The following is a 27,553-nucleotide window of genomic DNA, read 5'->3' on the forward strand; positions in this document are numbered from 1 at the left end:
GGCGGGGACCGGGGGACCCGGCATGGCGCTACGGAGAGGCGGCGGGGCGCTGGGGCTGCTGCTGCTGAGCGCCGCGTGCCTCATCCCGCCGAGCGCGCAGGTGAGGCGGTTGGCGCGCTGCCCCGCCACTTGCAGCTGTACCAAGGAGTCCATCATCTGCGTGGGCTCCTCTTGGGTGCCTAGGATCGTGCCTGGCGACATCAGCTCCCTGTGAGTGGGACCCCTCCATCTCCGCCCCGCCCTGCCCTGCGCCGGCCGCCACCAGGGAGTTGCGGCTGGTGATGGGGCAGCGCCACCTGACCCTGCTCCTCAGTCCCTTTCTTTGGGTTTGGGTTGGGGGCACGGAATGTGGGTGGAATCTGTGTGGAGTGGAGGATATGGGGACTCTAAACCCCAGAGTACGGGAATCCAGACAGGTCCGCGTGACAGTTTCTCATTGTGGCCCGAGGCCACCTGCATCAGACCTACCTGAGGGAGCTGATGCTACTGCAGACCCAGAGCCCACCGTGGGTAGGGTCTCTGCACCAGAGTCCACAGCCTGTATTTCGGGCCTCAGGGGTGATCCTTGGGGTGCCTTAAAGTTTTGAGTGGTTCTGTTGTGTTGTTGAGTGGGTGGGTGTGTGACTGGAGAGCAGCTGTACGCGCCGGGATTGAGAGGCTAGTTAGGAATGGGTGAGGCCTCACCGCAGCGGGCCTCAGCTATGCTGGGAGGTTGGCCCCCTCCTGACCTCTCCACACCGCAGGCAAGGAAATGTCTAGCCTGTGCAAGGCACACAGCTTTCTGGAAGTGGAGGGGTTGCTCCACGTGGCTTACAGAGGGGGAACCCAGAGGACTTCTGAGTGCTTTACCATATATGAAGTGTCCAGCCGAGCCCCTGGTGAGGGAAACCTCCCAACTTCTTGCCTTGAGTTCGAGGTCCTCTCTTTTACCACCGTTCTCCATGGTGGGTCGTGTTTATCACCAGCACTAACAGAACTAACCAGAGAGATTCCTCTGCCCACTTGCTAAGCACTTTCAACTAGGTCTCAAACAGTGGCAGTGGTGAAATGTTTGTTATGGAAGGGACCTTAGGATAGTCCCTTATTCCAGGCTGAGGCGCTGGGGTACCCCTGCAGATGTAGAAGAGGGAATCCTGAGGGTGAGGGAGTCCTGGGAGCACGTTGCTTGAGCTTTCCCCTGCGTGTCAGCGGTCGTGTGCTTCTTCAAGGCAAAAACAGCATCAGTGTTCAGGGAGGGAGAGGGTCTGGGTCCTGTTTTCATTTGTAAAAAGTTGGAAGAGTTTGGCTGTGGGGAACATCAGGCCTGTTTGATTCTTACTATTGCTAAATTCCATCCCATGGAGGATTCTAGAATTTTCCTTTGGATGTGATCAAAGCCGAAGTGTTCTGCATGTTAACTCCAATAATGTATGGAAGTCCTGCTGTGCTCAGAAAGTCCTGAGGCAGAAGCAACCAAGCTCCCTTTCCGGGTTGACCATTTATCTGGCCCTCTCCCTTCCTGGGCAAGTTCAGGTGTCTCTGAGTTTCCCCCAAGGCTTTCACAGTGCATTTAGTCAGAAGTGCTCAGAGTGTCTTTCAGAGACTTGTGCTTCCGAGGGGAATGCTTAATCCTACCCCAGAGTTTTGTGGGCCAACATTAACTTTGTGTCTGCACAAACAGAATCCTGGGTAAAGTAATTATCCACCTTCAGCTGAGGCCTCCTGTAGTTAAGCGAAGGAAACTGGGGGATTGATTCAAGCTGACTGAGCTTGTCTGTGCAAGGAGCCAGACCCGTAGCACAGGATTCTGTTAGCCAGACTAGTTTTCCTATTGATCAGGTTTACTGGAAAGCAACTCTCCTCTTCTCATCCTGCTCCCTGGGAAGACGAAAATCCTCACCCCAGAGAGGAGGAGTGTGAAGTTCAGGTGGAGGAAATGCCAACTGCCCCGCTTGGCTTGGCACTTCCTGAAAGAACCCTGGGCCTCACTCTGTCCCTCTCTTGCCCGTAGGAGCCTAGTAAATGGAACATTTCTGGAAATCAAGGACCGAATGTTTTCCCATCTGCCTTCCCTACAGCTGCTGTGAGTATGGGACATTCTTTGCAAAATGGGGGTCCCTGACTACAGTCCTTGAAGGGCGGCGTCTGCCTTGTTGGTGTGGGTCTTCCTATAATCCACAGCCCTCTGAGTGACCCTGGCTGGCTCTTAGCTTTCGTTTGTCCTGTGGTGTCCACATTAAACCACTGTTCTCCTGCTCCAGGGCCTTCCTCGACTTTATGCCAATGTCTCCACTGGGACTCGTGGTACATCCCTATCACAGATTAGGCAACTGGGAGGTAGCTGCATTGACAATAACCAGAGTTTCCCCAAACATCTCACCTCAAAAAGAAACATCATTAAAATATAGATAATCCCGACACTGCTCTTCAAATAGGAGCACTTCAGTTTGTCTCACGTGCAGACAGCAAGCAGCATGGTAGGTGTGCGTGTTTGTATCTCACCGGCATGGCGTCTCTTCAGAAAAGGCACTTTTCTTTCCCCATGATGAAGAAACGGATGCTCATGCAAGGTAAATACCTTGCCTTGATTCACAGAATCAGGAGCCAAACCCAAAGCCCAAAGCTTTGTTAGCACCAGCTCCTCTTAGTGAACCACATCCAAGTCACCGTGGTGAGTGCCTGTATAAGTCAGTTGATGTGCGATAATGAAAATGAATTTCCCAAAGTCACTTTTCGAAGGCAGTTTACTAGGCTGGGGTGTATAGGTGTCAAGGGCATGTAGCTCAGTGGTAGAGCACTTGTCTACCATGGAGGAGGCCCTGGGTTCCATCCTTAGCCCTACACAAACAAAACAAAAATCAGAGACAGTCGAGAGTCTATAGCATATTTTTTGGATGTAGTGAGACCATACCTATAGCAAGCAATGCACTGAGGAAGTTATCATCGGTAGTTTTGTTCTTAATATGTTGTATACCTTCTATAACATTAAACTTACCGCTTACAATCTCAGTTCATATGCCAGCAAGATGGCTCAGAAGGCCAAGGTGCTTGCTGCCAAACCTAGTGACCTGAGTTTGATCCCTGGGTCCTGTATGGTGGAAAGAATGAACTAACTCCAGCAAATAACTCCAGCTAAAGTGTGTTGTGGCACACTTGTGCCCACAGATATGTCTTTGGACATACAACTTTGCAATACATACATACATACATACATACATACATACATACATACATAACCTTACATCTCAAATCTTTTAGGATAGAAATATAGCATAGATATTAGTTGGTCAAATAAATGCAGGTGGTTTTATAAATATTTATCAAATGGTACCTAGCTACCCAAATTGAAAACTATACAGAGACAATCCTCTAGAGATTTATTAACCTTTTAAAAATGATTATTTCTCATGAGAAACTACAGTGTGGAAGAAAGGATTTTTGCTTCTAGGTCCCCACTGTGTGATTTAGTCAAGTCTCTTAATCTCTTGGGGCTCAAATATCTCTAGAATACAGTTGGGTTAGATCCTTGTAGGTCTGTAATTCCATGGGTTCTTGGGTATCCTGAAGTATTTATTGGCTGCCCTGTTGTGCCTAGCAGAAAATTGCTTTTGAATAGTGGCCATCAGTCCATATTCCTAAGATCCTCCATGATTGAGACAGGTAGTATTAGAGATAGCAGAAAGTTCAGCCACCAAGAATCCCTTCCTTACTGTCCCTATCACAGTGGTGAGGACAATAGGGACCTAAGGGGTTGTCCTTGGGCTGAGAATAGCCCTCATTTGCATAAATCATCATCCGGCAAAAGAAAAAGAAATGGCTTTGCCACACATCACACACAAACCTTTCTGTCTCTGTTAAAACCTATCTTGTTTTCAGATTGCTGAATTCTAACTCCTTCACGGTGATCCGGGATGATGCCTTTGCTGGCCTTTTTCATCTTGAATACCTGTAAGTGTTGTGTGGTGTCTACTGAAAGTTTGTTGCCTCTGGGAGGTTTCTGAGTTGTGTCCTGTGGTGGGTATAGGGGTGCAGCAAGCTCCCTACTTATGCCAGCACTGACTTGAGAGTTGACTTACTTCCCAGCTTGCTAGGGCAGGAGGAGGCTGGAGATACTCAGTCATTCATTCTCTGCTGACCTTTAAGTTGTCATGTAGTAAGCACAGTTGGAAGTCAGGTTGGATATTTTTACCTCCATAACTAGGCATGGATTTGCTGATGGGCCAGAAATAGAGCTGGACGCTTCTAGGGGCTACGTATTTTTAAACAAAGTTTCCCTATTTGGGGGTAAACTGCCTGTTTTTACCCAGCTGTCCCATATCCCATTTGCTCTATCTTCTGTGAGTTGTGTTGAAGGTCTAATTAGCTTTTTCCTTTTTCTAAAAATGTAAAGCCAAACCAAACCACAACAACAAGAAGGCAGGAGAGGGAATTCTTTTCCCTTCTTCAGATGAACCATTTCTCCCTTTAACAGTGAGCTTGGCCGTGGTTCTTATTTCAGCCTTTCTCACATTCAAACCTTTCTCTTCCCCCTTAAGTTGTCCTAGCCTTGTATTTGGTGAGTCTGTAATAACGTTAATCCTGCTATCAGTCAGGGATTTCCTGCTTAGCATTCAGAGGATTTGCAAAGACTTGTTCCTGCTGTCTTATCTGAGGTGAGCAGGTAGATGTTGGAATTCTAGACACATCCCAGGTAGAAAAAGCTCTCTGCTGATATGAACTCTCAGGGAACGATGTCTCCCCAGGAATTCTTTCTCCAGAGAACCCTCTTATAATCCGGTATTTTGGCATGTATTTGATGTGCAAAGAGTGTCACAGCTGCAGGGTTGAAGCCACTAAGGTCGCCCAAAAGCCCGTGAATAGCTGTGGGGTTCTTAGGATTTTCTCTGGTGGGGAGTTCAAATGCTGCCCAGGGCATTGGGGAGAAAGGCAGCTTATCAGGGTATGCTAAAGTCTAGTACTAAACAGACACCAGAGTTTTTAAAAATAGGCATCAGAGAATGCTCCCTATGAGACCTAACTCATCCGTTGTGACACAGATGTAGCAAAGCCTTTCCCGTGGATGGCTAGCATTTGACTCAGCTCCTTGGCCCTGGAAAACAGTTACAATGTATCCTTGTCATATCCTGAGAGTTTATAGCTTAGCCAATGTCATTGCTACAAGGTCTCTGTGCAAGCCCTGTACCATTTCAGCCCAGAGCAAGTCAGCTTTGCTCCGGGTCCTGTCCTTTCTGCTTCTCAGCCTTCTCCGGAGCTTGAGAATACCCTCCCTCTCCCCCCCCCCCCCGCCTGTTACCACTTGCCCAGGCTATGTAGGACAGGATGAGCTCAAGGTTTCTGGAAGCCATGCTTACTAGAACTCTTCCTCAGCAAAAACTAAAATACAGAGATGTAAGTTTGGATAGCAAGGCACAGGCCAATGTAGAGGAAGCAGGGACACTGCTTGGAAGCTTTCCAGTGTTGCAGAGACGGGAGAATTTCTGGCCTCCGTGCAGTGCTTTGTCCCTTGCTCAAACCCAAGATGCCCATGTTGCCAGCTTGGAATTTGGAGACATCCGTACTGGTCTGTCTGGAGCAGAGAGCACATGTTCTTGCCCACATGCCCAGCTCCCTCGTGGCGTTTAGCGTAGCTTGCTGCTAACTTTGGAGCGTCTATACTTCCTGAGTGCTTTCCGATTTTATTGCCAAAGCACACTGTATCTGTTAGAGAGAGTTTAGGTGAGAGAATTCAGTTGTATTGTGTTGCTTCTCTCCTTAGGTTCATTGAAGGGAACAAAATAGAAACCATTTCAAGAAATGCCTTTCGGGGCCTCCGTGACCTGACTCACCTGTAAGTCCTATGAAATATGTTATAAGGGGCTGGCCATGAAAGCATGAGGCCTCTGGGTTGATTTCTTTTTCTTTTTTTTTTCTTTTTTTTGGAGCTGGGCCCGAACCCAGGGCCTTGCGTTTGCTAGGCAAGCGCTCTACCACTGAGCTAAATCCCCAACCCCCTCTGGGTTGATTTCTAAAACCCATGTAAAAAGACAGACATCGTGGTACATACTTGTAATCCCTGTGCTGGGGAAGCAGAGACAGGGGGATCCCTGCGACTTGGACAGCCAGCCTTGCCCAAGCAACGATGCCCAGGTCCCAGGGAGAAACTTGGTCTCAAAACATAAGGTGGATGACTCCTGATGTCACATGTGCACACATGTATACAAACACACATACACTCACATGTGTGCACATGTTCGTGAACACACATGCACACATGGTTGTTTTTCTTTGGTGTTTCCATGATGTTTCCTTATTCACAGCATCTCTCAAAGGAGACTCATTTCCAGATTGCCTAAGAGGTTCCCATGCTGTCAGACAGCACTTGTTGGGGTGACCAACTGCATTTTGGTCTCCATCAGCTTATGTCACCATGGAGACCATAGGACTCCATGTGAAGTGGGAAAACATCAGTGCTGTGAGGGTCATTTGCTCATGGAGGAAGTGGGATACAGGCATAGTTCTTATATCTACTTGGTGCCAGGCCTGTTACCTACAGACCTTCCCTGGGTTTTATAATAATTTGTGAGTTTCCATTCTACAGAATTGGGAACTGAGACAAGAGAAGCCATCACCTAGAGGGTATAGAGACATTGAGTGAGGATGAAAGTTGCTTATTCTTTTATGTTGGATTAATCTGTAGTTTTAGCTAAGCTCTTCAATTCCTTAATAGCGTGCCAGAGAAACAGAGGGGGGGGAAAGAAATCGATCTGAATCGATTGGCATATCAGAATGAAGCAAGCACTTAGAAAAGTTAATAAGATTGGAAAAAAATAATGGCTGTGTTTGTGAAACTGGAAAACCAATCACTGTCATGGTAGATGGCATTTATTAGCTAAGATGTGAGCTTCATTTGCATAATAGATAATTTTGTCTGAGAAAGATGATGGGTCCTATATGTCTGTAGTCACCTTGTCTACAGTAAAAAGGAGAGTTGGGGAAACTGGAGAGCACTGAATCTAGGTGCTGGGCCGGGATGGTGGTACCTTTGAGTGTAACCCTGACCACAAGGTAGGGGCATAGTCATTTAAGTCTTTTTGCTGGGGTAGAAGTGCATGCCTTTAATCCCAGCACCCGGAGAAGTAGGTGGATCTCTGAGGCTTCTCTGGTCTACGGAGTGAGTTTCAGGACAGCCAGGGATACACAGAGAGACCCTGTCTTGAAAAACAAACCAAAACAACCACAAAGAGTCTTCTCATTAAGCTGTAACGATCCTGGTGAAGCCATCTGCTGGTGGACGCAGTGAGCCTGCGGTCTGTGGCCATGAAGCAGATGCCCTGCCTGAGGTAGGGAAAGACCAGGGGTGATCAAAACAGTTGTCAGCAGAGGAAAACATGTGTCCTGTTGACATCATCGTTCTTGGGTTTCTCTTTCTATGGAAGTACTGGAGTCCTTAGTTCCCGTGGACTGAGACTTCAGGTTCACAACCCAGTAATTACTTACTGCTATTTCTTAGCTTTTCTGACCCTTAGTTCCCTCATTCCCAAGAGAAGCATTATTTTACTGACTATGGACAGTATGATGTACATAATGGGTTTATGATGTTTGGCCCCAAAGACTGTAACCCTGTTCTCCATAGTAAATGCCAATGCCAAGGGTTTGGCTGGTATCACCACCACCATCACCACCACACTACCACCATCTTCTTCATCATCATTTTCCTCCTCCTCTTCTATGACAGTATCATCTTATCCTTCCAGTCATTAAAAAGTCTTGGTTTTCTCTCTGGATTGCTAAGTTTTCTTGGTGATTTGAATATCCAGATAGGGACTGCTGAAGGGCAGATGTGGTTGAGAAGGGCAAATGAGGCAGATAAGTGTGGGTCTCAAGACTTGGGAAGGAAGGTGGGCTGTTGCTATTGGTCAAAGGCTACAGGCAGGACTTACACATCGTTTATAGATGGAACCGTGCCCTTTTCCCCCTTAAACTTCTCATGCAGAGGAAGCCTCAGCTCCAGAAATCACTCGCTTAGGGAAATCACTACTCGGAATCTTCTCACTTAAACGAGATGTTCGAGGTTGGCCTTTGTGAACTTTCTCAACACATAGATCCCCACATTCATATTAAAACACAGGTTAGGTTCCAAGCAGAGGGAGCAGTGCCAATCTGTAACTAAAATCTAGGACATTTGTTTTCCAGCACTCTTATAGAACCCAGGGGACAGGAAGCTATTAAATAGTTTGAGAAATGAAGTAAGTGCTATGGGTTTGCAGACAAAATGAAATTAAAAGGAAGATGTTAAGCACTTAGCCTGGTAGGGTAGACAGCTCATGAAAATAGGGCTGGCTTTTGAAACCTAAATTACAAGCTTGGAGCAATAGCAAAATATATTTTGTTTGTTTGTTTGGTTACTCGGTTGGTTGCTTGCTTGGTTTTTTTCTTTGACTAGTCTCTATATATTGTTACATTATTACCATTTCAGTGCAACAGTTTCCAAATAGCCACATTAAAAACAAAACAAAACAAAACAAAAACAACAACAAAACCCAACCGATTTAATTAACTGATATTTAGCTTAAGTTTTTTGTGCTTTCCTTTCTATATTAAATCAAACACCCCCTTTAAAGTTTTTACAAAAATTACCCCCAGTGTACATTCAATGTGATTATATAATCAACTTATTTCCCAACACATCAAAAAATGTGTAAGGGCCTCATTACGAAAAGCAAGGTAAAATAGCACATGAAATGTTACTCTAAGCCATTTATGGTTACTGGAGTGGGAAGGGGATGACTAGAAACTACTGTGCTTCCCATTCTCAGTCAGTATTTGAAGGAAGAGTGTTTGCAGTCAAAATGGGCCTACGCTTTCTACCACACCCTGCTGACTGTAAACAGAAGTACTCATTCATTTGCCTGTCATTCCCAGATGGGCCATGAGCATGCTATGACTAGGCATGACTAACTTTATACATTTTAATAACCTATCTTCATATTTGTCATTTATACACATTGCCATTTGTACTCAAGAGTAGAAGAAAACTCTAGAAGAAGGTATACATTTCTTGGCCACGTTACTTTAGTATATGGGGAAACACCGACTTGGTATACATCATTTCTGTCTAGCATCTTCTCACAGCAGCACTGCACTGTGGGCGTCCATCCTCAACGGGCTGGCAACAGGGCATTGCAGAGTCTCGAATCGATGGGAGCTAAGGCTCGTCATAACGTCTAGTTTAGCCGGAGCTGGGTGTGGACTAACATCTCAGAAACCTCTGCAACAGGGGAACGATTTCTCATCAACCTCGGTTAATGAGAAGATGAAATTGATCGTAATCAGTTCTTCACTAAGCATGCCACTTCAGTGAGATTTTATTGTTATCCTAATGTGTCAGTATAGAATGTCTTCATGTACAAGAGTGTTCACAGAGTCCATTTCAGAAGCAGAGATAATCACATACACTTGGACTCTTTGGGAGAGGATTGTGAATCTTCTGTTTGTCTCATATTGATGCTTCATTCATTCAAAAATAGCGTATCCATCTTCATTAGCCAAAGTTTCACAACTTCCTGTGTGTATGTCCTGTTGTATGGATGGGATAAAACCATGAATGGACAGCAGTCTCTGTGTGCTGCTTTTGGGTTGAGAAGTTACACAGTCAAGAAGCAAACAATTAAAATATAGTTTGCAAATGACCGTCTTCCGGTCAAGACCAAGGAGCGATGACAGAGATGACAGAGATTCATGTGTGGCTGGATTAGAGTAGTGGGCAGTGCAGTCTCACCTAATGGGGAGGGTCTTAGACTATGGAGAGTCCTACATGCCGTGAAATGGAACCTTGCTTTTTTTTTTCTTCCTGTTTTTGAAGATAAGATGAACTGGCCTGGAACTCATTCTGTAGACCAGGCTGGCCTCAAACTCATAGAGATCCACCTGCCTCTGCCCCACAAGGGTTGGAATTAAGGGTGTTGCTCCACTAGGCCTGGCCTAGAACCTTGGCTTTTATTCCAGCAACTGTAGAAGCCATCTGTAGTTTAATAGCTCTGCATAAAGAGCTTACTTATTTTCAAAGCAAAAGCAAGCTTACATTGGAATCCAGTTGTCTTCGTGTAAAGGAATTTGTGTCTTTCAGTGATGATCAAACTATGGATTGAGCCATGTTTTGATGAGAAGGCTAGGAACTCTCTTTGAATCATTAGGCATACTTAAAGGAACTTGAGAATGACTGGCAGGAAGGTAGTAACCACATTAAAATGTGACTTTCTTTTTCTAGTTCTTTGGCCAACAACCACATTAAAGCACTTCCAAGGGATGTGTTCAGCGATCTGGATTCCCTGATTGAACTGTGAGTAATGCAATTTAAATTTGTGTACACTGCCACGGGCCCTAGTCAATTACGTCTTTCAAATCCCTTCGCTCTCGACTGCTGACCACAAAGTAGTACACACAGAGAAACAGCATGTGTATTGTCTTGTGTTGATTCCAGCCATTAGATATTGTACCCCGAGTCCAATAGTAAATTAGGCGTGCTGGCTGGCTGGTCCCTGTGTGGTCTGCCCACCTGCTTTGCCTTCTCAAGTTTTACTGGAAGCATTGTGACTGTAGCACATCTTACTGGAGGCAGGTTAACAAGACCCTGGATGTTCCAGTTGTATTTGTGAATACTGCCTTCCTATCAGCTCCTGTTTTCATTTCCAGGAACCTACACTGGGGCAGTTTTTCTTCATCCCTTCCCACTTCCAGCATCGCACTGAGACAATTTTAGGAGAGCCAATGTCTCATTTTTGTAGAACTCTCTGTATGCCATTCAACTAAAATCACCACATCAAGGAGTATTCAATAAAGGCAACAGTCAGTATGAGAAATAAGATCTGTGAAATACAACTGTTTGTGTTTAAATTCCGTATCCGGATGGTTTTAGATCTGTCAGGCGATAACTCCAGTGTTTCCTATTACTGCCCAAACACATCAGATGTCTGCTTCCCTGTGTATGGATGTGGGTTTTGTATTTCAGAGACTTAAGGGGTAATAAATTTGAATGTGACTGCAAAGCCAAATGGCTGTATCTGTGGCTGAAGATGACAAATTCCACGGTGTCTGATGTGCTGTGTATCGGTCCACCAGAATACCAGGAGAAGAAACTCAACGACGTGACCAGCTTTGACTATGAGTGCACCACCACAGGTAGCCGGAGCCTCTGTCCTCAGACTCAGCGGTGGGCATATAGGACAACCCTTTGTTCTCCCTGTAGACCATGCAGGGCGTACGAAGGAAAGCGAAAGGAGATATTTTCTATAAAAATCACTTTAGAGGAAGTATAGGGATTTTAAAAGAGCTGAGTCAGGGCTGACCAGGTGGCTCGTTGAGTCGAGGTGCTTGCCACCAAGTTTGGTGACCTGAGTCCAGTGCCGGAGACCTCTGTGGTTGAAGGAGAGAACTGATTGACTGACTTGAGGTACACATGAGCGTGCCTACGCACACACGTGTACACACACAAAGTAAGTCATGTTAAAAGTTTAAGAAGATGACTCAGTGTGGTTCGGAGGACATCTCAACAGTTGGGGAAGATTTTGTTAACTGTATTGGCTCTAATTTTAATTCATTCTTTATCCTTTTCCCCTTTCGGGGACAAGGGATTGCTATGTAGCTCAGGCTAGCCTGATTCTTGTTAAACTGAAGAACCTGGCCTTGAAGTTGAGGCAATTGTTTCGACCTCCCAAGGGCTTGGTATTGCACACGTTTTTGTTGTTGTTGTTGCTGCTGTTGTTGTTTTTGTTGTTTTCACCAAGCCTGTTTTAATTTTGGTTCTTTGCAAAATTCAAACTTTCCAGTGTTGTTTCTTCCCTCTAATTGTATGTTTGTGTGTCCGAGTGCATCGAGTGCATGCAAATGTTCTTGCGTGTGCATGCCGGGCTATGTGGATACCAAAGGTCAAGCTTGGGTGTCGTTCCTCAGGATGCTTTTTGAGGCTTTATCTCTCATTGGTCCAGAACCTGCTGATTCAGCTGGATTGCATAGCCAGTGAGACAGGTCTCTCTCTGCCTGTCTCTGCCTCGCCAGCACTGGGCTTTTGTGTGAATTTTACCACATCCAGGTTTTTTTATGTGAGTTCTGGGAAAGAAAATTTAAGTCTTCAAATGTAGAAAATACTTTTCTGACCAAGCTAAAGCTAGCTCTCCCAGACCGCCCATCTGTCTGTCTGTCTGTCTTTTAAAGATTAAAATGCAGACTTGAGAATTTGGCACGAGGATCCTCTTCAAACAGGCCTGGCCTGCCAGAGCCAGTGCAGAGGGCCTGAGTATTTTTACTGTCGCAGGCTTTTTATTTTTCTCTAGTAAGATGATACTTACTATAAGCTTAATACCAGATTTTTATATCTACAAATTCTTTTCCATTTCAAGTAGGATGAGATAACTGGGGAAGTTATAGCCACTGGCAAGGCAGAATATATACCTTGACAAGTGCTTGCCCAAGAAAAACAGTCGCACTGAAGGGAACTGTAAAGGTGGTTTGGCTTTGTTTTATTGAGAGCCCACCTCGGGGTTTCCCTTTCTACATTTTTGAGGTTATAATATAAAATTAAGATGCTGATTCCCTCCAAGTCCCTGCAGGTAGAGAGGGGGAGAGGGAGGGATACCTCCATTTGAAAGGTTCAAGCAGGTTTCCACTGCTTCTAAAACTAGATTTTCAAGGAGGGAGGATCAATCCACAGTGTGTAGCCAGATTTCTAGATGTTTGTGGAAATAAACAGTGAGGTTAGGAGTTGCTATCTAAAAAGCCTGAAGGCATGTCAAAAGAACAGTGGGGAGGAGAACCCAGAAAAAAATGATTAAAGAAACACAAAAATCAGAAAGATGCCCAAGAACAAAGTATCATATTTAAGCCAAAATATACTACTGCCTTCCAAACACATAAGCCAAAAGCCTCCAGGTAGAAATGAATTCCAGGTGTTTGAATGTGTGTGTGTGTGTGTGTGTGTGTGTGTGTGTGTATGTGCATGTGCGTGTGTGTGTCTGTGTTCGAGTGCACACATGTGCACATGCGTGCACTCATGTGTTTGCAGCTAGAAAACTCACAAGTTTTGCTCTCTTACGGGAAACTGGAGTTTCAAGAAAGTAGCCGTGCCTTTCACCGCAGAGCTGGGGTTACTCAGCTGTGTGATTGGCAGGTGCCCTTCACTCAGCCAGGCCACTAAGGTTGTTTATTATGCTATCAGGCCAATAAATCAGAGGTCATGGTCAATGACATTTGTATAGAAAGGCATCACGGGACACCATTTGGCATTAAGTACATGGCATTAAGTACGGTATCTGAGGCTCCTCTTGGCCTTGCCTTCAATTCTTTCCTGGAGAGTTCTCTAAACTCCACAGAGAGGTTGTCATTTCCCACCATTCCCTTTGAACCTGGTCACAGTATCTATTTCTGAGAAGATGGGGGGCGGAGGGGGTTCAGGGTCACCTTATGGCTGCCTTACTGTGGAATCTTAGCTCAGATCTCTGTTTGGCCCAAGAGAGAACAGCATTGCTATAGAAAGTGGTCACTCTGGGAAGAGAGCATAATTTATACCAGAAAACAGGATTTCTGACCTCAAGGCCTTCTGGACGGTTCTAATCACATTCTGGGATCAAGGGTTGTCATTGGGAAAGAGACAGTGTGGAACTGGAACAGCCAGATCCCGAGTCTCAGAATCTATGGGGACAGCGTCCTTTAAAACCCTCGAGCCATCTCTCTTGGCCTAGTTGTCTTTGCCAAAAAGGTTCCTGCTCCTTTACAAAGGCCACACGAGGCTTTCGGGTGAGACCTAGCTGACTCTACCGTCTCTGTTACCTTAAGGCTCATGGATACCCTCGCTCTGCTCCAGTGTTGTTCTATGTGGTGGGCAGATGGGTGAAATGACACAAGATGACCTGTCCCCAGATACTGTCCCAGCCACATACCCTCCATAAATTATGAGGGTATGACTTGCCTGTCTTCTGCTCACATCAAGCCCTGGCCTCTAGTACAAAAGACTTTGCAGGGTAGATATGAAGATGCCTGGAGGACAGAGACTAGAGTCCTGGAGAGACAGGCAGATAGACAGACAGACAGACACACACACACACACACACACACTGGGGTGGGGTGGGGGGGGTGAGAGAGCGCCCAGGGTCACTTTATGGCTTCCTTACTATGGAGTCTTTCTCTTAGCTCAGATCTGTTTGGCCCAAGAGAGGAGGGCATTGTTACCATGCTGTTCCCTCCGCAGAGGAGAGTAATGAGCAGGCAGCCATCACCCGCTGCCTCAGCAGTTCAGATTAATCACAATTCTTCCACACCCTCCCCTTGAAGTCTATTTTTAACTAGGCAGAGGTTCCTGTTACCCATCGATGATCCCATGTTAGGTGGATAATTCGCTAAATTCCTTAGAGGGAGTGAGTTGCGCATCCTAATTGTCCTGCTGCCGTCCCCATTTCGGGGCTGATGAAAATGCAACGAGAAATAATGCATTAATGTGCACTCTCTCTCCCCGTAGGCTCAGCATCATGTATAATTTATTCCCTGCAAGTTCTATAAATAGCTATGTAAAAATCCGTGGATTCCAGCGGGGGAAAGGCTGAGGTTGTAAGAGACCCACTGACATCATGAACTTGATCTTCCGTGAATGGAGGCAGCGGCTCTGGTGGAGGCACACACCATTAATATTTTAACGCTAGAAAATTGATGTCACTTCGGTCTGTGTGTCCTCTGAGGTCTCTCCACAATGACCACGCCTTTGGCTTTTGTAAAAGTTCAAGTTCAGATACGGGGTAGGAAAGGGTGTTTAAATTTCACTTGTGCCGTCCGTTCCCCAGAGTGTATAGACACCCGTGTCTCGGTCACTGTCCCTTTGGTGGTGGGCATGGCACTAGGTCTTCTATGAAGGATTAGTCATTTCAGTGATTAGCAGTGTGCGTCATGCCAGATAGTCAGAGTATAGGAAATATGAAACGATGAATTCAATTTGGAAAAATAAATTAAAACGGGACCAGGGAAGCTTGATTGTTATAACATATTCTGTATTCTGGTGGAACTTTTTTTTAAAATTTAGTTTGCATCCAGATCGATGCTACTACTCCCAGGCCCCCTGCACCCCCCCAATAGTTCCTCCTCCCATCTCCCCTCCCTTTTTCCTCTGAGAAAGTAGAGGTTCCGCTTTCTATCCACCAATCCTGGTACATCAATTCGTTGCAGGGCTAGGCGCACCTTCTCCCACTGAGGCCAGGCAAGGCAGCCCAGTTAGGGGAATGTAGCTCACAGACAGGCACCAGCTTTAGGGATAGGCCCCACCTCAGTGGTTGGCGGACCCACGTGGAGACCAAGCTGCACTTCTGCTATGTATGTGTGGGGAGGCCTCGGTCCAACCTGTGTGTGCTCTTTGGTTGGTGGTTCAGTCTCTGAGAGCTTCCAAGGGTCCAGGTTAGTTGACCCTTAATCTTCCTGTGGAGCTCTTATATCTCCTTCAGGGACCTCAATCCTTCCCTTAACTCTTCTATGAGAGTCCCCAAGCTCCACCCAATGTTTGGCTGCATAACAGAGTGTCATTAATAGTGTCAGGGATTGGTGCTTGCCCACGGGATAGGTCTCAAGTTGGACCAGTTATTGGTTGGTCATTCCCTCAGTCTCTGCTCCATCCCTTTCCCTGCATTTCTTGTAGACAAGACAAATTTGGGGGTTAGAACTTTTTTTTTTTAACAAACAAAACTCATTTTCTTTTTTTAAGTGTGCATATTCCTATGGATTTGGGCATACATTTGTGCCTATGGAGATCAGAAGAGGGTGTGGTATCCCTTGGAGCTGGAGTTACAGGTAGTTGTGAGGCACCTGACATGGTGCTGGGAGTTGAATTTGGGCAAGCAAGCCCTCTTAAGCACTTAACCATCTCTGAGGCCCCTATTCTGGTAGATCCTTTGTGCCAGGACTCCTCAGAACAGGTGGAACGCTTTTGTTCTCCTTAGCGTGCACACATTCTCTTGCAGAGGCTGACATCTCTGGGACTTGAGAGCACAACTGGGAGAGAAATGGAAGCCAGCAGGTAGCTGTCAGGGAGCATTTAGGATCTGTGGCCTTCATGATGAAAGAAAAGCAGCTTAACAGAGAAGAGTTTATCACCATCTCTGCTGAGGGGAAGAGAGCTGCATCCTTCCATGTTTTGGAGGCCAAGAAAGGGAGCTTGCAGGAACGACTTCTTTTCTTCCTGTTCACCTGCCTTGAACAGAAGCAGCCTTGAGCACTTGCTAGTTGCCTTCTGCACTGATGTGGCAGTTGTTTCTTGGGGAGGGGGGCATCAGGAGCAGGCTAGAAGCTATAGGGAGTCTTCCCTAAGTCTTCAGCAGGCGGCTTGCTATGTCATCTTGCAGAAGTAAAATCACCATGATTAGCATGGGCTAGGTGCTTTGCCTGACACCTTTGGAAATGCAGGTTCCTCTGATCATACCCTAGGTGCTCCTGAGGCTCCATCTCCCTCCGTCAGTCACATGGAAGCTCGGCCTGCCTGTCTGCCAAGCCTGGCCTCCCCTGGACTCTTTGCTCTCTGTCAGGATATGGGGAGGGGCACCCTGTTTTCTAGAAACATCTATCCCTCCACCACCCTCAGTCACCTATGTGTTGGACTACGGAAGCATCCTCCTCTTAGTTCCCAGTGACAAACTCCTTTCCTGTCTCTCCCTTCTCACAGGACCTGGCTGCTGTATTCAGCCTCCTTGTCTGTCTCCCAGAGGCTCCATGACAGACCCGGGTTGAGGCCATGCTCACCCATAGTAAAAATAGTGTAATAAGCACTTACTGGGTACCCCAGATGAAGAAGGGGCACCTCTTACAATGCAGGTGCATGGAACTTCCTTTTGTGCTGGGCTAAATGGTACTCACATGCATGCAAATGTGTCACAGATGCGTGCATTCCCTCTCCCGTGCATAGGAAGAGAGAGAAAGTCCTCCCCAAGGTTACTCAGACCACCAAGCATCAACTCAGCAACAATGTGATTAAAGTAGACACTTCCCACCTCACAAAGACGGTCAGGATGCAGACGCAGGTGGGATAACCCGCGTCTGATCTGTTTATTCTGAGTGTGCTGTGGTGGGCATTTTCACCCGGCAAGATCTGTACCCACCATGGAGCTGAGAGGGAGAGCCTCCTTCCTTAGGACAGATGAACGGAGACCTGAAAGTTACCAGTCCTGGGTCTTTAGGACAGGAAGTAGCTTCAGGACATTTGCCTCTAGGCACAATGGTCATCCTAGAACCTCACACAGTCCTTGTCCCCTGAGTCCTGGCTTTCCTGCCACCTGCCTTTACTAACTCTTCCCACCCCTGCTTCTCACTTGCCACCTCAACCCTTGCCCAGCCGCTGTCTGTTTTCCTGCCCCTGACGGAACTGGGCTCCCTTGATGCATGGCCCGTGTGACTTCTTTGTGACAATGTCTCCACGTGGGACTCTGACACTGTTATTTGGAGTCCTATAATAAAGCCTGAAACATCAGTGTGTAGAGATGAGCCGGGTAGTGTTGTGGGGGGCTGGTTAGAGATGGCCTTGTTGGTGACACGACCTTGAGTAAAGATGGTTAGGGTTTGGATGAGGAAGCTCTGGGCAAACCCCACCATCTCCTCCTGGATGCACAACCAGGGCTGCACTCGTTGGAACATTTCTGGCCGGAAGAACGGCTTAGTCTCTGGTTTTTGACCACTTGTTGTGAGGTTTTGTTTGTTTGTTTGTTGATCAGGGTCTCTCTGTGTAGCCCTAGCTAGCCTGGAGCTTTCTATAGAGACCAGGCTGGCTTGGATTCAAAGAAATCCACTCGCTTGTGTCCCCTGAGTCCTGGGATCAGAGGCATGCTCCATGCATCCTGCCGTGTGTGTGTGTGTGTGTGTGTGTGTGTGTGTGTGTGTGTGTGTGTGTGTGTTTTTAAAATTATTTCTTTTCTAGATTTCTAATCCCCCCCCACTTACAGGCTATGCTAGCACTATGGGCAGGCCATCCCTTGGCAATTCTGTGCCATACCCAATCTTTCACAGAGTTGGTTGTCACTCATGGGCTTTGTGTGGGTGAGGAACACTCAGTCCCTGTGTCATTGTGCTGTACATGTTCCTGCAGAGTTCTGTGTCTGCTCACTGCTATGTCATGATGCCTAGACCGTAGGCACGAGACATCAAGACTGGTATCCAGGGAGCTCATTTAGGTTCCCCTCAACTTCCCCAGGGGTCCTTTAGACCCCTGCAGAAGATATTTGTTCCCAAACTTATGTATGCCCTGTTTGGAGTGTAGAGCTCCCTGTGGCCTGCAGGGGTGCTGTTTCCCTGTAGGAGTTTGTGGAACTGGGTGTAAATCACAGGCGACCACAGGGTTCCTGTGTTGGGTGAGTTTGAGAAGGATATCATCGAGCCGTATTCAGCCAGCGTCTTCCCTGCAGGGGCTGCTCTGAGAGAGCTAGAGGCTTGGCATTCTCAGAACTTACTAGAACACAGCATCCCCTGTCAAAGAATAATTTGCATGCCAGCTTCATGAATTTCCTGCCCTGGCTCTCTGAAAGCCAGGTCTCCGTTGAGACCTCATTGTTAACGTGTGGGGTGGAGGATGGGGGTGCGGTGGGGGAAGGGGAGTGGGTGGAGGGCGCAGTATCAAAAACTGCACCGACCTGACAGTCCTATCTTTCAGAGTCCACAGGGCAGTGTGGAGGTCCCGGCTCCTCCCCGGGTCCCCAGACTGATAGTGTAAAGCAGAGAGAATGGCAGTTGGAATTCTCACTGGGATTTTATGAACTAATACTTGTTTTTCCACACCCACTCTCAGATTTTGTCGTTCATCAGACTCTGCCATACCAGTCGGTGTCAGTAGACACATTCAACTCCAAGAATGACGTGTACGTGGCCATCGCACAGCCTAGCATGGAGAACTGTATGGTGTTGGAGTGGGACCACATAGAAATGAATTTCCGGAGTTATGACAATATCACAGGTATGTTGTGAAAGACACATCAAGGGAAGGCTTGATGCCCTAGCTGGAGGGGAGGGAGGTAGGGACCACATTCCAGTCCACACTCACGGTCCCTCTAAGGTTTTCTCTGTATGGATGGTCAGACATTGGTGAGTGTGGAATTTCAGGTGGTGATTTCTCACTGGTGGTGGTTCCTTTGGAAAAGAGGAAGTGACAACTCCGTGAGAAAGGGGAAAAACTTCTTCCTTCAGTGGTAAGAAGTCACATGGGAATCCCATGGTCCTGCATAGTTCAGGAGGCTGTACCAGAGTTAAGTCACAGCTTTGGTTTTGTTAAGCTGATTATTAACTAATATACTAACACACACACACACACACACACACACACACACACACACACACACACACACACACACTCCACCCCTCCTCCCATTGCTTGCTCCCATGCTCCCTTGCTGGGTCACGATGGTCTCTGCTCACACTTGGTAGAAACGTAGCAATGAGAATGGACTGGTCATACATTCAGACCTTTGGCTTCTTTCGATTCTGATAATGAATTCGGAGGGTTTTAGTGATACTAAAAATGAACTGTCTGTTTGTTCTTTAAGTAAATGGATAAAATTAGAGACCAAAACAATCTTTCAGTCTTCTCAGCTTGTCAGTATAACGGATACTGACAGTTTCAATCAGCACTCTGAAAGACTGACCATTGTCCTTCAAGAGACTTCCTGCCTGGGCTCCAGGAGACATTGAACTGTTTCTCTGGAGTAGATCATGGTACAAATTCTGGGTTGGGAAAATCCTAGGACTTTCTCAGGCACAAGTGTCTATACATAGGTAGGCAGAAACAGTGGCATTTCACTGGGGAATGAGTCTAATCATGAGCCTGATGCCCGGGAGATGCCATTTCACATGAGCTCGTTGCTGCTGCCATAGCCACCTGGCCTTCTGGTGTGCAGTGCACTGTCCTTGGAGCAGGGTCTGGGAGCACTGACTCAGTGAAGATCTGCACGAAGGACCTTGAACCTGGACCATGGCTGGGGAAAGAGAGGATGTGAGAAGAGCTTGATCTCCTGTCAGAGTTTGCTTCATGGTTTTGGTCTTAGAGCTTGGAGGAAGATGCGTGGTCTGACTCCTGCCTGTGTCAGCACAGTCAGCACAGCTTTCCAAGTGACCTACTCTCTTCATTCAGGGACAGAACCTGTCCCTATATGTGTCCCCATCCCAGTTCTATGAGGACAGAAAGGAGTAGCATTGCTGTTCACCTGCCCTTGACACTCACTGCAGCTAGCAATTTAGGGGAGACTGGGGTCCCCTTTTAGGGTTTTTAGTCTCATTAGTTAAGTTTTAAGACTGAGCTCCAATGTAAGCACAAGGGGAATTTTATTAGTATTAAAAAGAAAAGCACAGGGCACACAAGCTGTAAGTCTCAGTAGCTGCATGCAGCGGGTAAATGAAGAGAGAAGAAAAGGCCATGCCAGTTAAGCTGGTACGGTCAGATACAGGCAGACAAGAGGCCATGTGGTAGGGAGGAGAGCTTTAGAGAAAGGGTAAGGAAGAAGGCAAAGGCTAAATAAAGTGTTGAGGAAGCAGACTTAGAAAAGAGAGACGAGAAATAAAAGTTAGACACTTCTCTGAGCAATTCACAAACTCAGACTTACGAACCCACTTGGCTGCGGTCTGGGTCTGTAAGCTTCTGCACTAGAAGTGAGGATTCTGGGAAGGAAGGAAATCTCATTAAAGGACTAATTAGTCCACCCAACTCATTAGCCCGGCTTAAGGTGAGCCTTCCTCTCCAGAGGTGGTCCTTAGCCAAGGCGTTTGACCCAGCCCAGCTGGTAAAGTAGATTTCCCTCCACCTAGAGATTCTACTCTCCTGGTTAAGAAGTTATTGTTTTAACTCTAGCACTGGGGGCAACTGTAAATCATTCGTTCTTCCTGCATGCGTTTATTGGGCACTTCCTCTGAGCTAGCTGCATTCTAGCTGGTGGGGACATAGTATCTGGGCAAGTTCATTAATGTTCATAGGTTTCTTTCATCAGCACAGTGGGCTTCGATTTCATCTATGAAATGGGATTAGTGATCAGACGTGGCAATCTGGGAAGGATGTAATAGGTGTTGTGTGTAGTGGGCAGACCCTGAGGCCAATGGCAGCCTTATCCACCAGGGATGAAATGGAACCAGTTCTCCTCCACCAGAGACCCACCCCACCTTCCTGACTTCAGCCAAGACTTCTGAGACTTTTATAGGCACAGAGAACACCAGAACTGGCTGAGGCTCCTGAGAGCGAATTGCTCGTTCAGGGGAAGAGGGTGCCTGTTCTTGGTCGCTAGTTTAGCTTGGTGTGAAAGAGTCCTTCTGGCTTGGGTGGTCAGGCAAAGCCATGTGTGGAGCCACTGGCTGTGAACAAGAGTAAGAGAGAGTGTGGATGATTCTCCCTTCCTTGTAGTGGGCCTTCCTCGTTCATCACCTTGCTTTGTCATGGCCGACTCTTAAGTCAGAAGGAGCTGCTCAGTGTGTTCTCCTTTTTTTTTTTTTTTTTTTTTTTTTTTTTTTCGGAGCTGGGGTTCGAACCCTGGGCCTTGCACTCGCTAGGCAAGCGCTCTACCGCTGAGCTAAATCCCCAACCCCAGTGTGTTCTCAATATGTGCCTGATAGGTAGGGTTTCCGAGGAATCGGAGGCACCCAGTTTCTCTTCTGGGGCCCTGGTGAGGTGTTCCTTTGTCTCCACTGAGAAACCCAGTGGTCATGTTCACGTCCCCGATGCTTCCTCTCTTCCTTTGTTGTTCTTTTTGTATTTTCATTGTTTTAAGACTTTTGCATGTTTAGACTTGTAATCTTGGCTCCTGTACTGACAGTCAGTCAGTCAGATAGACAGATGAGTATATATTGAGTGTACACACACTGGTCACCTGGACAGTGGGATTGAAACCCTTCTCTATACAAGACAGGCTTAAGGTCTCCCTTAGGGATGGGGCCTTTGTAGCCAGCTTGACTTAGAAGTTGCTCTTCGTGGTGTGGGAGTTTTTGAAGAGCGCTTTGGTAGTTCAAGCCCTAAAGTCTTAAAAAAGACACCCAACATTTATGCTAGCAGATTGTTACACGTGAGAACACTGTCAGAGGTTTTAAAAGTATGTTTATTTAACGGTATGTGAAAGGGATTATCAATAATGAAAAACTAGAACAAACTGCTTTGTCCTGCAGTATAGGATCCGTTAAATAGGATATGGTGCATTTATACAATGTAATGTTGCATAATGTTTTTTTCTCTCTTTTAGTTCTATTACACTTTATTTTTATGGATGTTTTGCTTCTGTATATGTATGTGCACCACTTGTATTCCTGGTGACCACAGAGCCCAGAAGATGGCACAAGAGCCCTGATGGCTGCAATGTGGGTGCTTGGAATCAAATCTGGGGTCCTCTGGGAAAAAAAAATCAAATGCTCTTAAACTCTAAGCCATCTCTCGAGAGCCAATATATAGTAATCTAAAAATCCAGTTGTAGACGATAGCTAACAGCATGTGGATTGCATGAAAAAAGTAGGTTCTAAGGATGAGAGATAGCGCAGTTGGAACAGCATTGCCAGCAAGGATGAGAGCCTGAGTTTGATCCTCAGAACCCACATTTAAAAAACAGATAGACACGCCGCCTTGTGCTTATAATGTCAGCTCTGAGGAGGCAGAGCCAGGAGGATGCCTGGGGCCTGCAGTGAGGAACAAGAACCAGACTTCTCTTCTGGTCTCTGAATGCACATGTGCTCATAGCACACACAGATGTGCATGGATATACATGTAAAAGTAGGTTTCTAAAAGCATATATGTAGTATAAGCCCCAGTGTTTTTTAAAAAAGCATATTTGATATAGTGATATATAGATATTGATAATAGATTAAATATTAAGGAAATATATCAAAATATTAATATTCACCAATTAATGTTGGTTTCAGCATAGGATTTAATTTTGGGTGTGTCTTTTTGGTACTTTAGTGATGGAATATGGGTGATATAGATTTAAAACCTAGGCACTATCACATACCGGCTATATGACTTTATATGAAATGCTTAACCCTTCTGTGTCTCATTGTCAAGATGAACATGCTGGTAAGACTTGTCCTGTCTCCAGCGGTGATTGGAAAGAGAGAGTAGACAGGCAAAGGTGCTTAGGACAGTGTCTGGTTACGAGGACCCAGTTTCTAAGTTTACCCATTTTGCTTTGGTGAACATTACCAAAACAGAAAAAAAACAAAAACAAGAACAAACAAACAAACAAAAAAACCCAAACCAAACCAAACCAAAACAAAACAAAAACAATGCAAAAGATCAGGTTGAAGGAAGTTCAGAACAATAAAAGAAAAAAATAAATGCCTTTTGGAAAGCCACTGATTAGGCCCAAAGCTAATCTTCAGGACAGAAATTGGATCATTATCCTTGTAATTTACAGACCAAATTTACTTTGGTCAAATTACCAGGAAAATTAAAGAAAGACAAAACGTATGACCTGGAAGGCGGGACAGCCCTCTTTGTTAGGTGGTCTTCTTCGGTGGAGGATGGGAGTCCAGCGTAGAGTGGTGACCCAGGGCAGGGGAGTGGGTCCTCTGTGATACTGAGCTGGGTCTCAGACCACTGTAAATCCCACAGGCGTTTCCGACTGTGGGGAAGCATTGAGAGGCGGGGGTGTCTTGAGATTGTCAGGATCGTTACTTCCCTTACCCTGTAAGGCCGCTCCTGTGTGCCAGTGCCATGCACTAAGAGTCTTGCACGCTCTTTGTCTTCAGAGGCCCTGAGGACCCCACCATGGAGACAAGCAGTGCAAAACACCATCCTGCCACGTCTTGTATACTGTGCTGTGGTGTTGGGTGCACTGGCATTGGGGCGATCGGTCTTCATGTCTCCTTGACAACGTAGCTACTAAACAGTAGCTCTTCCCCTCCCCATCCCTTTAGGGCCACTCTTTGTGCTTTGTCCGTTCATGGCTGGCCTCACTCACTTAGCAGATGAGACCAGTCTGGGTTGTACTAAGCATCGGGCTTTCCTCCTTTTGGAGGCTGAATGAATCCTATTCTCGGTGTTCATGGGCCGCAGTTGGTTTATCCCTTCATCTGTCCGTGGAAGCGTGGATCTAGCATCCACCTTTCAGCTGTTGTGTGTAATGGTGCTTCCAATAGGACAGACAGTCTTGGTATATTTAGTGCTGCTATTACAGGAAGGCGTTTAAGCAACAGAAATTTCTTTTTCAAGTTCTAGAGTCTGAGACATCCAAGATCAAGATCCCAGCAGATTTCATGTCTGGTGCAAGATCACCCTTCATGGCTATGGCTGTGTGTGTGTGTGTGTGTGTGTGTGTGTGTGTGTGTGTGTGTGTGTGTGTGTGTGTGTGTGTGTGTGTGTGTGCATGTGTGTGGCGTGTGAGCAGGCACATGTGTGCCACATTGCATGTGGGGGGTGGGGTCAGAAGACAACCTTGGATGTCCATCCTCGCCCTTCATGTTGTTTGAGACAGATTTCTCTTTTGTTGTTGTCTACACCAGGCTAGCTAGCTGGAGAGCTCACCCTGTCTCCTTCTCCCATCTTGCTACAGGAAGGAGCACAGGGACTCTAGGACTTGGCATTTGATCTCAGGTCCTTGTGCTGATGCCCAGAGCCATTTCCCTAGTCTCTCAGTGCACCCCACCCCAGTCCTGCACCAGTCTCTCGTGGTGAAAGGGCAGAAGGTGGTCCCTAGGGTTTCTGTTGTTGTTGTGACGTAGTTACCTCTCTGAACCCCTACTTCCTGGCACAATTCCTTCAAGGTTGTTATAGATGGAGAAATTCCCACTCCTGAACTCTCCCTAGCCCTAGCCATGGCAGAAATCTTGATCTCCTGAGGGAGTAGAGCTCACAGAGGGGCACAGCTAGAATGAGTGGTCTGTTTATTTTTAACAGGAGGGTAAGTAAAAGTAAACTATGCCCACTAGAATGGAGGACAGACCCAGCGTGGCAGCATGGCAGCCAGCCATCTCTACATCTGGACTTCTAATCCTTGACTTACCAATCTCCAGTTATCCACCCTTGGGGTGGCTCAGGATGGTCCAGTTGCTAAAATAGCTGAGGAATCATGTTTATCCACAATTTAGTTTGTTATCATTAAATGTCTTTAGTGCAAGAATGCATGGAAATGCAAGAAAGGTCTAACTACCAATGCAGTTGACAAGTTTACTCGGAGAAAGAGCAATGGTTCCTGCTCCCGTTTTAGCTTGGGTTTCCATTGCTGTGATGAAACGCCATGACCAAAGCAACTTGGGAGAGGAAAGGGTTTATTCAGCTTATGCTTCACCATCATGGTTTATCATCTAAGGAAGTCAGAACAGGAACTCAAGCCAGGTAGGAACCTGGGGGCAGGAGCGGTTGCAGACAGCATGGAAGGGTCCTGCTCTCTGCTTGCTCCCCATTGCTTTGTCAGCCTTGCTTCCTAATAGAGCCCAGGACCACCAGTCCAGGGATGGCACCACCCATAATGAGCTGGGTCCTCCCCCATCAGTCATTAATTAAGAAAATACCTTACAGTCTTATCTACAACATGATCTTTTTTTTTTTTTTCTTTTTCTTTTTTTTTTTTTCAGAGCTGGGGACCGAACCCAGGGCCTTGCGCTTGCTAGGCAAGTGCTCTACCGCTGAGCTAAATCCCCAACCCCTACAACATGATCCTATGGGAGCATTTTCTTAATTGAGTCTCCCTCCTCTTTGGTGGCTCTAACTTGGCCCAAGTTGACATAAAACTGGCCAGTACATTCCCCCAAAAAGGAATCTGTGGGAGCTGGCCAAGACTGGCTTGGTTGGTTTTCCTAAAGCTCTGCCTCTCCTCTCCTCCCTGGGTCTGTTTGGCTGTGTCAGACCCCAGCTGCAAGCTCTCTTCTGTATCTTCCCCAATGTTCCCAGTGACTGTCCTGGTTGGCTTTTGTCAACTTGACATAAATCTAAACATATCTGAGAAGAGGAAAATGTATCCATAAGACTGTCCTGAAGGCATGTGTGTTTGTACATCTGGATGACATTTTCTTGATTGATGGTTGATGTTGGGGAGGGGTCCAACTCTCTGTGGGTGGTACCACTCCTGGGTGGTTCTGGATGGTGTAAAAAAGCAGGTTGAGCAAACCACAAGGATTAAGCCAGTAAGCTGCCTTCCTCCATAGTTTCTGCTCCATTTCCTACCTCTGCTCCCTCCAGGTTCCTGCCCTGACTTCCCTCAGTGATGGACTGTAATATAGACCCATACAATTAAATAAGCTTCTTCTCCACAAGTTGCTTTTGGTTATGGTCATGGTGTCTTTGTCACAGCAATAGAAACCATACCTAAGACACCACCCTCACTGTTTCAACCCCAATGCTTATTTTAGACCTAATCAAGGTCAGGTTTCTAGAGCCCTGGCTTTCCTTTGGTCTGTTTGGCTGTTTCAGACCCCCAACTGCAAGCTACGTCTTCATCTTTCCAATGGTCCCTTCAGAAGAGACTGAACATGAACATCTGGTCTCTCAATTTAGTGTCCAGGTGTCTCTTCCAGGCCTTGTTTTAAGCTCTTTTGGGCTTGTATCAAGGAATAGAATTGTCATTTGGCAAGTCTAGATTTAAGTTCACAAGAAAGCACATGTTGGCTTCCACAGTACCACAGTACCTTTGGGTCAGCAGCACCTGCGCTGCGGTCTGGAGGGACCACTCACTGCAGCCACACTAACACCTTCTCTTTCTTTTGGCCACAGGTCAGTCCATCGTGGGCTGCAAGGCCATCCTCATTGACGACCAGGTCTTTGTGGTGGTGGCCCAACTCTTTGGTGGCTCCCACATTTACAAATACGACGAGAGCTGGACAAAGTTTGTCAAGTTCCAAGACATAGAGGTATCTCGAATTTCCAAGCCCAATGACATCGAGCTGTTTGAGATCGACGATGAGACGTTCTTCATCATCGCTGACAGCTCGAAAGCGGGGCTGTCCACAGTGTACAAATGGAACAGCAAAGGGTTTTACTCCTACCAGTCACTACATGAGTGGTTCAGGGACACGGATGCAGAGTTTGTTGACATTGATGGGAAGTCACACCTCATCCTGTCTAGCCGCTCCCAGGTTCCCATCATCTTGCAGTGGAATAAAAGTTCCAAGAAGTTTGTCCCTCATGGCGACATCCCCAACATGGAGGATGTGCTGGCCGTGAAGAGCTTCCGAATGCAGAACACCCTGTACCTTTCCCTCACCCGGTTCATCGGGGACTCTCGGGTCATGCGGTGGAACAGTAAGCAGTTTGTGGAGGTCCAGGCCCTTCCGTCCCGGGGGGCCATGACCTTGCAACCCTTCTCCTTCAAAGAGAACCACTACCTGGCCCTGGGGAGTGACTACACGTTCTCACAGATATACCAGTGGGATAAAGAGAAACAGCAGTTTAAAAAGTTTAAAGAAATCTATGTGCAGGCGCCCCGCTCCTTCACAGCCGTCTCCACCGACAGGAGAGATTTCTTTTTTGCATCCAGTTTCAAAGGGAAGACAAAGATTTTTGAACATATCATTGTTGATTTAAGTTTGTGAAGGTGTGATCGGAAGGATTTCAAAGACGCATAGTGTTAGCTCTCACAAGAGAGGCAGGACCAAGAGGAAATAAAAATAATAATAATAAAAAATCATAAAATAA

General features: G+C 46.5%; 1 protein-coding gene across 1 annotated transcript; it reads left to right on the plus strand.

Moving 5' to 3' along the window:
* Lgi2 (leucine rich repeat LGI family member 2) lies at positions 1-27,553 on the plus strand. Its single transcript, XM_032916782.1, has 8 exons — positions 1-210; positions 1,991-2,062; positions 3,856-3,927; positions 5,735-5,806; positions 10,226-10,297; positions 10,967-11,136; positions 18,755-18,919; positions 26,633-27,553. The coding sequence occupies exons 1-8, from the start codon at positions 23-25 to the stop codon at positions 27,448-27,450; spliced, it is 1,629 nt and encodes a 542-aa protein (XP_032772673.1). The 5' UTR covers positions 1-22; the 3' UTR covers positions 27,451-27,553.

This window comes from Rattus rattus, chromosome 11, assembly GCF_011064425.1.
Source record: "Rattus rattus isolate New Zealand chromosome 11, Rrattus_CSIRO_v1, whole genome shotgun sequence".
Lineage (NCBI taxonomy): Eukaryota > Metazoa > Chordata > Mammalia > Rodentia > Muridae > Rattus > Rattus rattus.

Coding starts and splice junctions, on each gene's coding strand:
- Lgi2 (XM_032916782.1), top strand. CDS start 23: ATGGCGCTACGGAGAGGCGGCGGGGCGCTGGGGCTGCTGCTGCTGAGC. Junction 3,928..5,734: donor CTTTTTCATCTTGAATACCT/GTAAGTGTTGTG, acceptor TTCTCTCCTTAG/GTTCATTGAAGGGAACAAAA. Junction 18,920..26,632: donor GAGTTATGACAATATCACAG/GTATGTTGTGAA, acceptor TTTTGGCCACAG/GTCAGTCCATCGTGGGCTGC.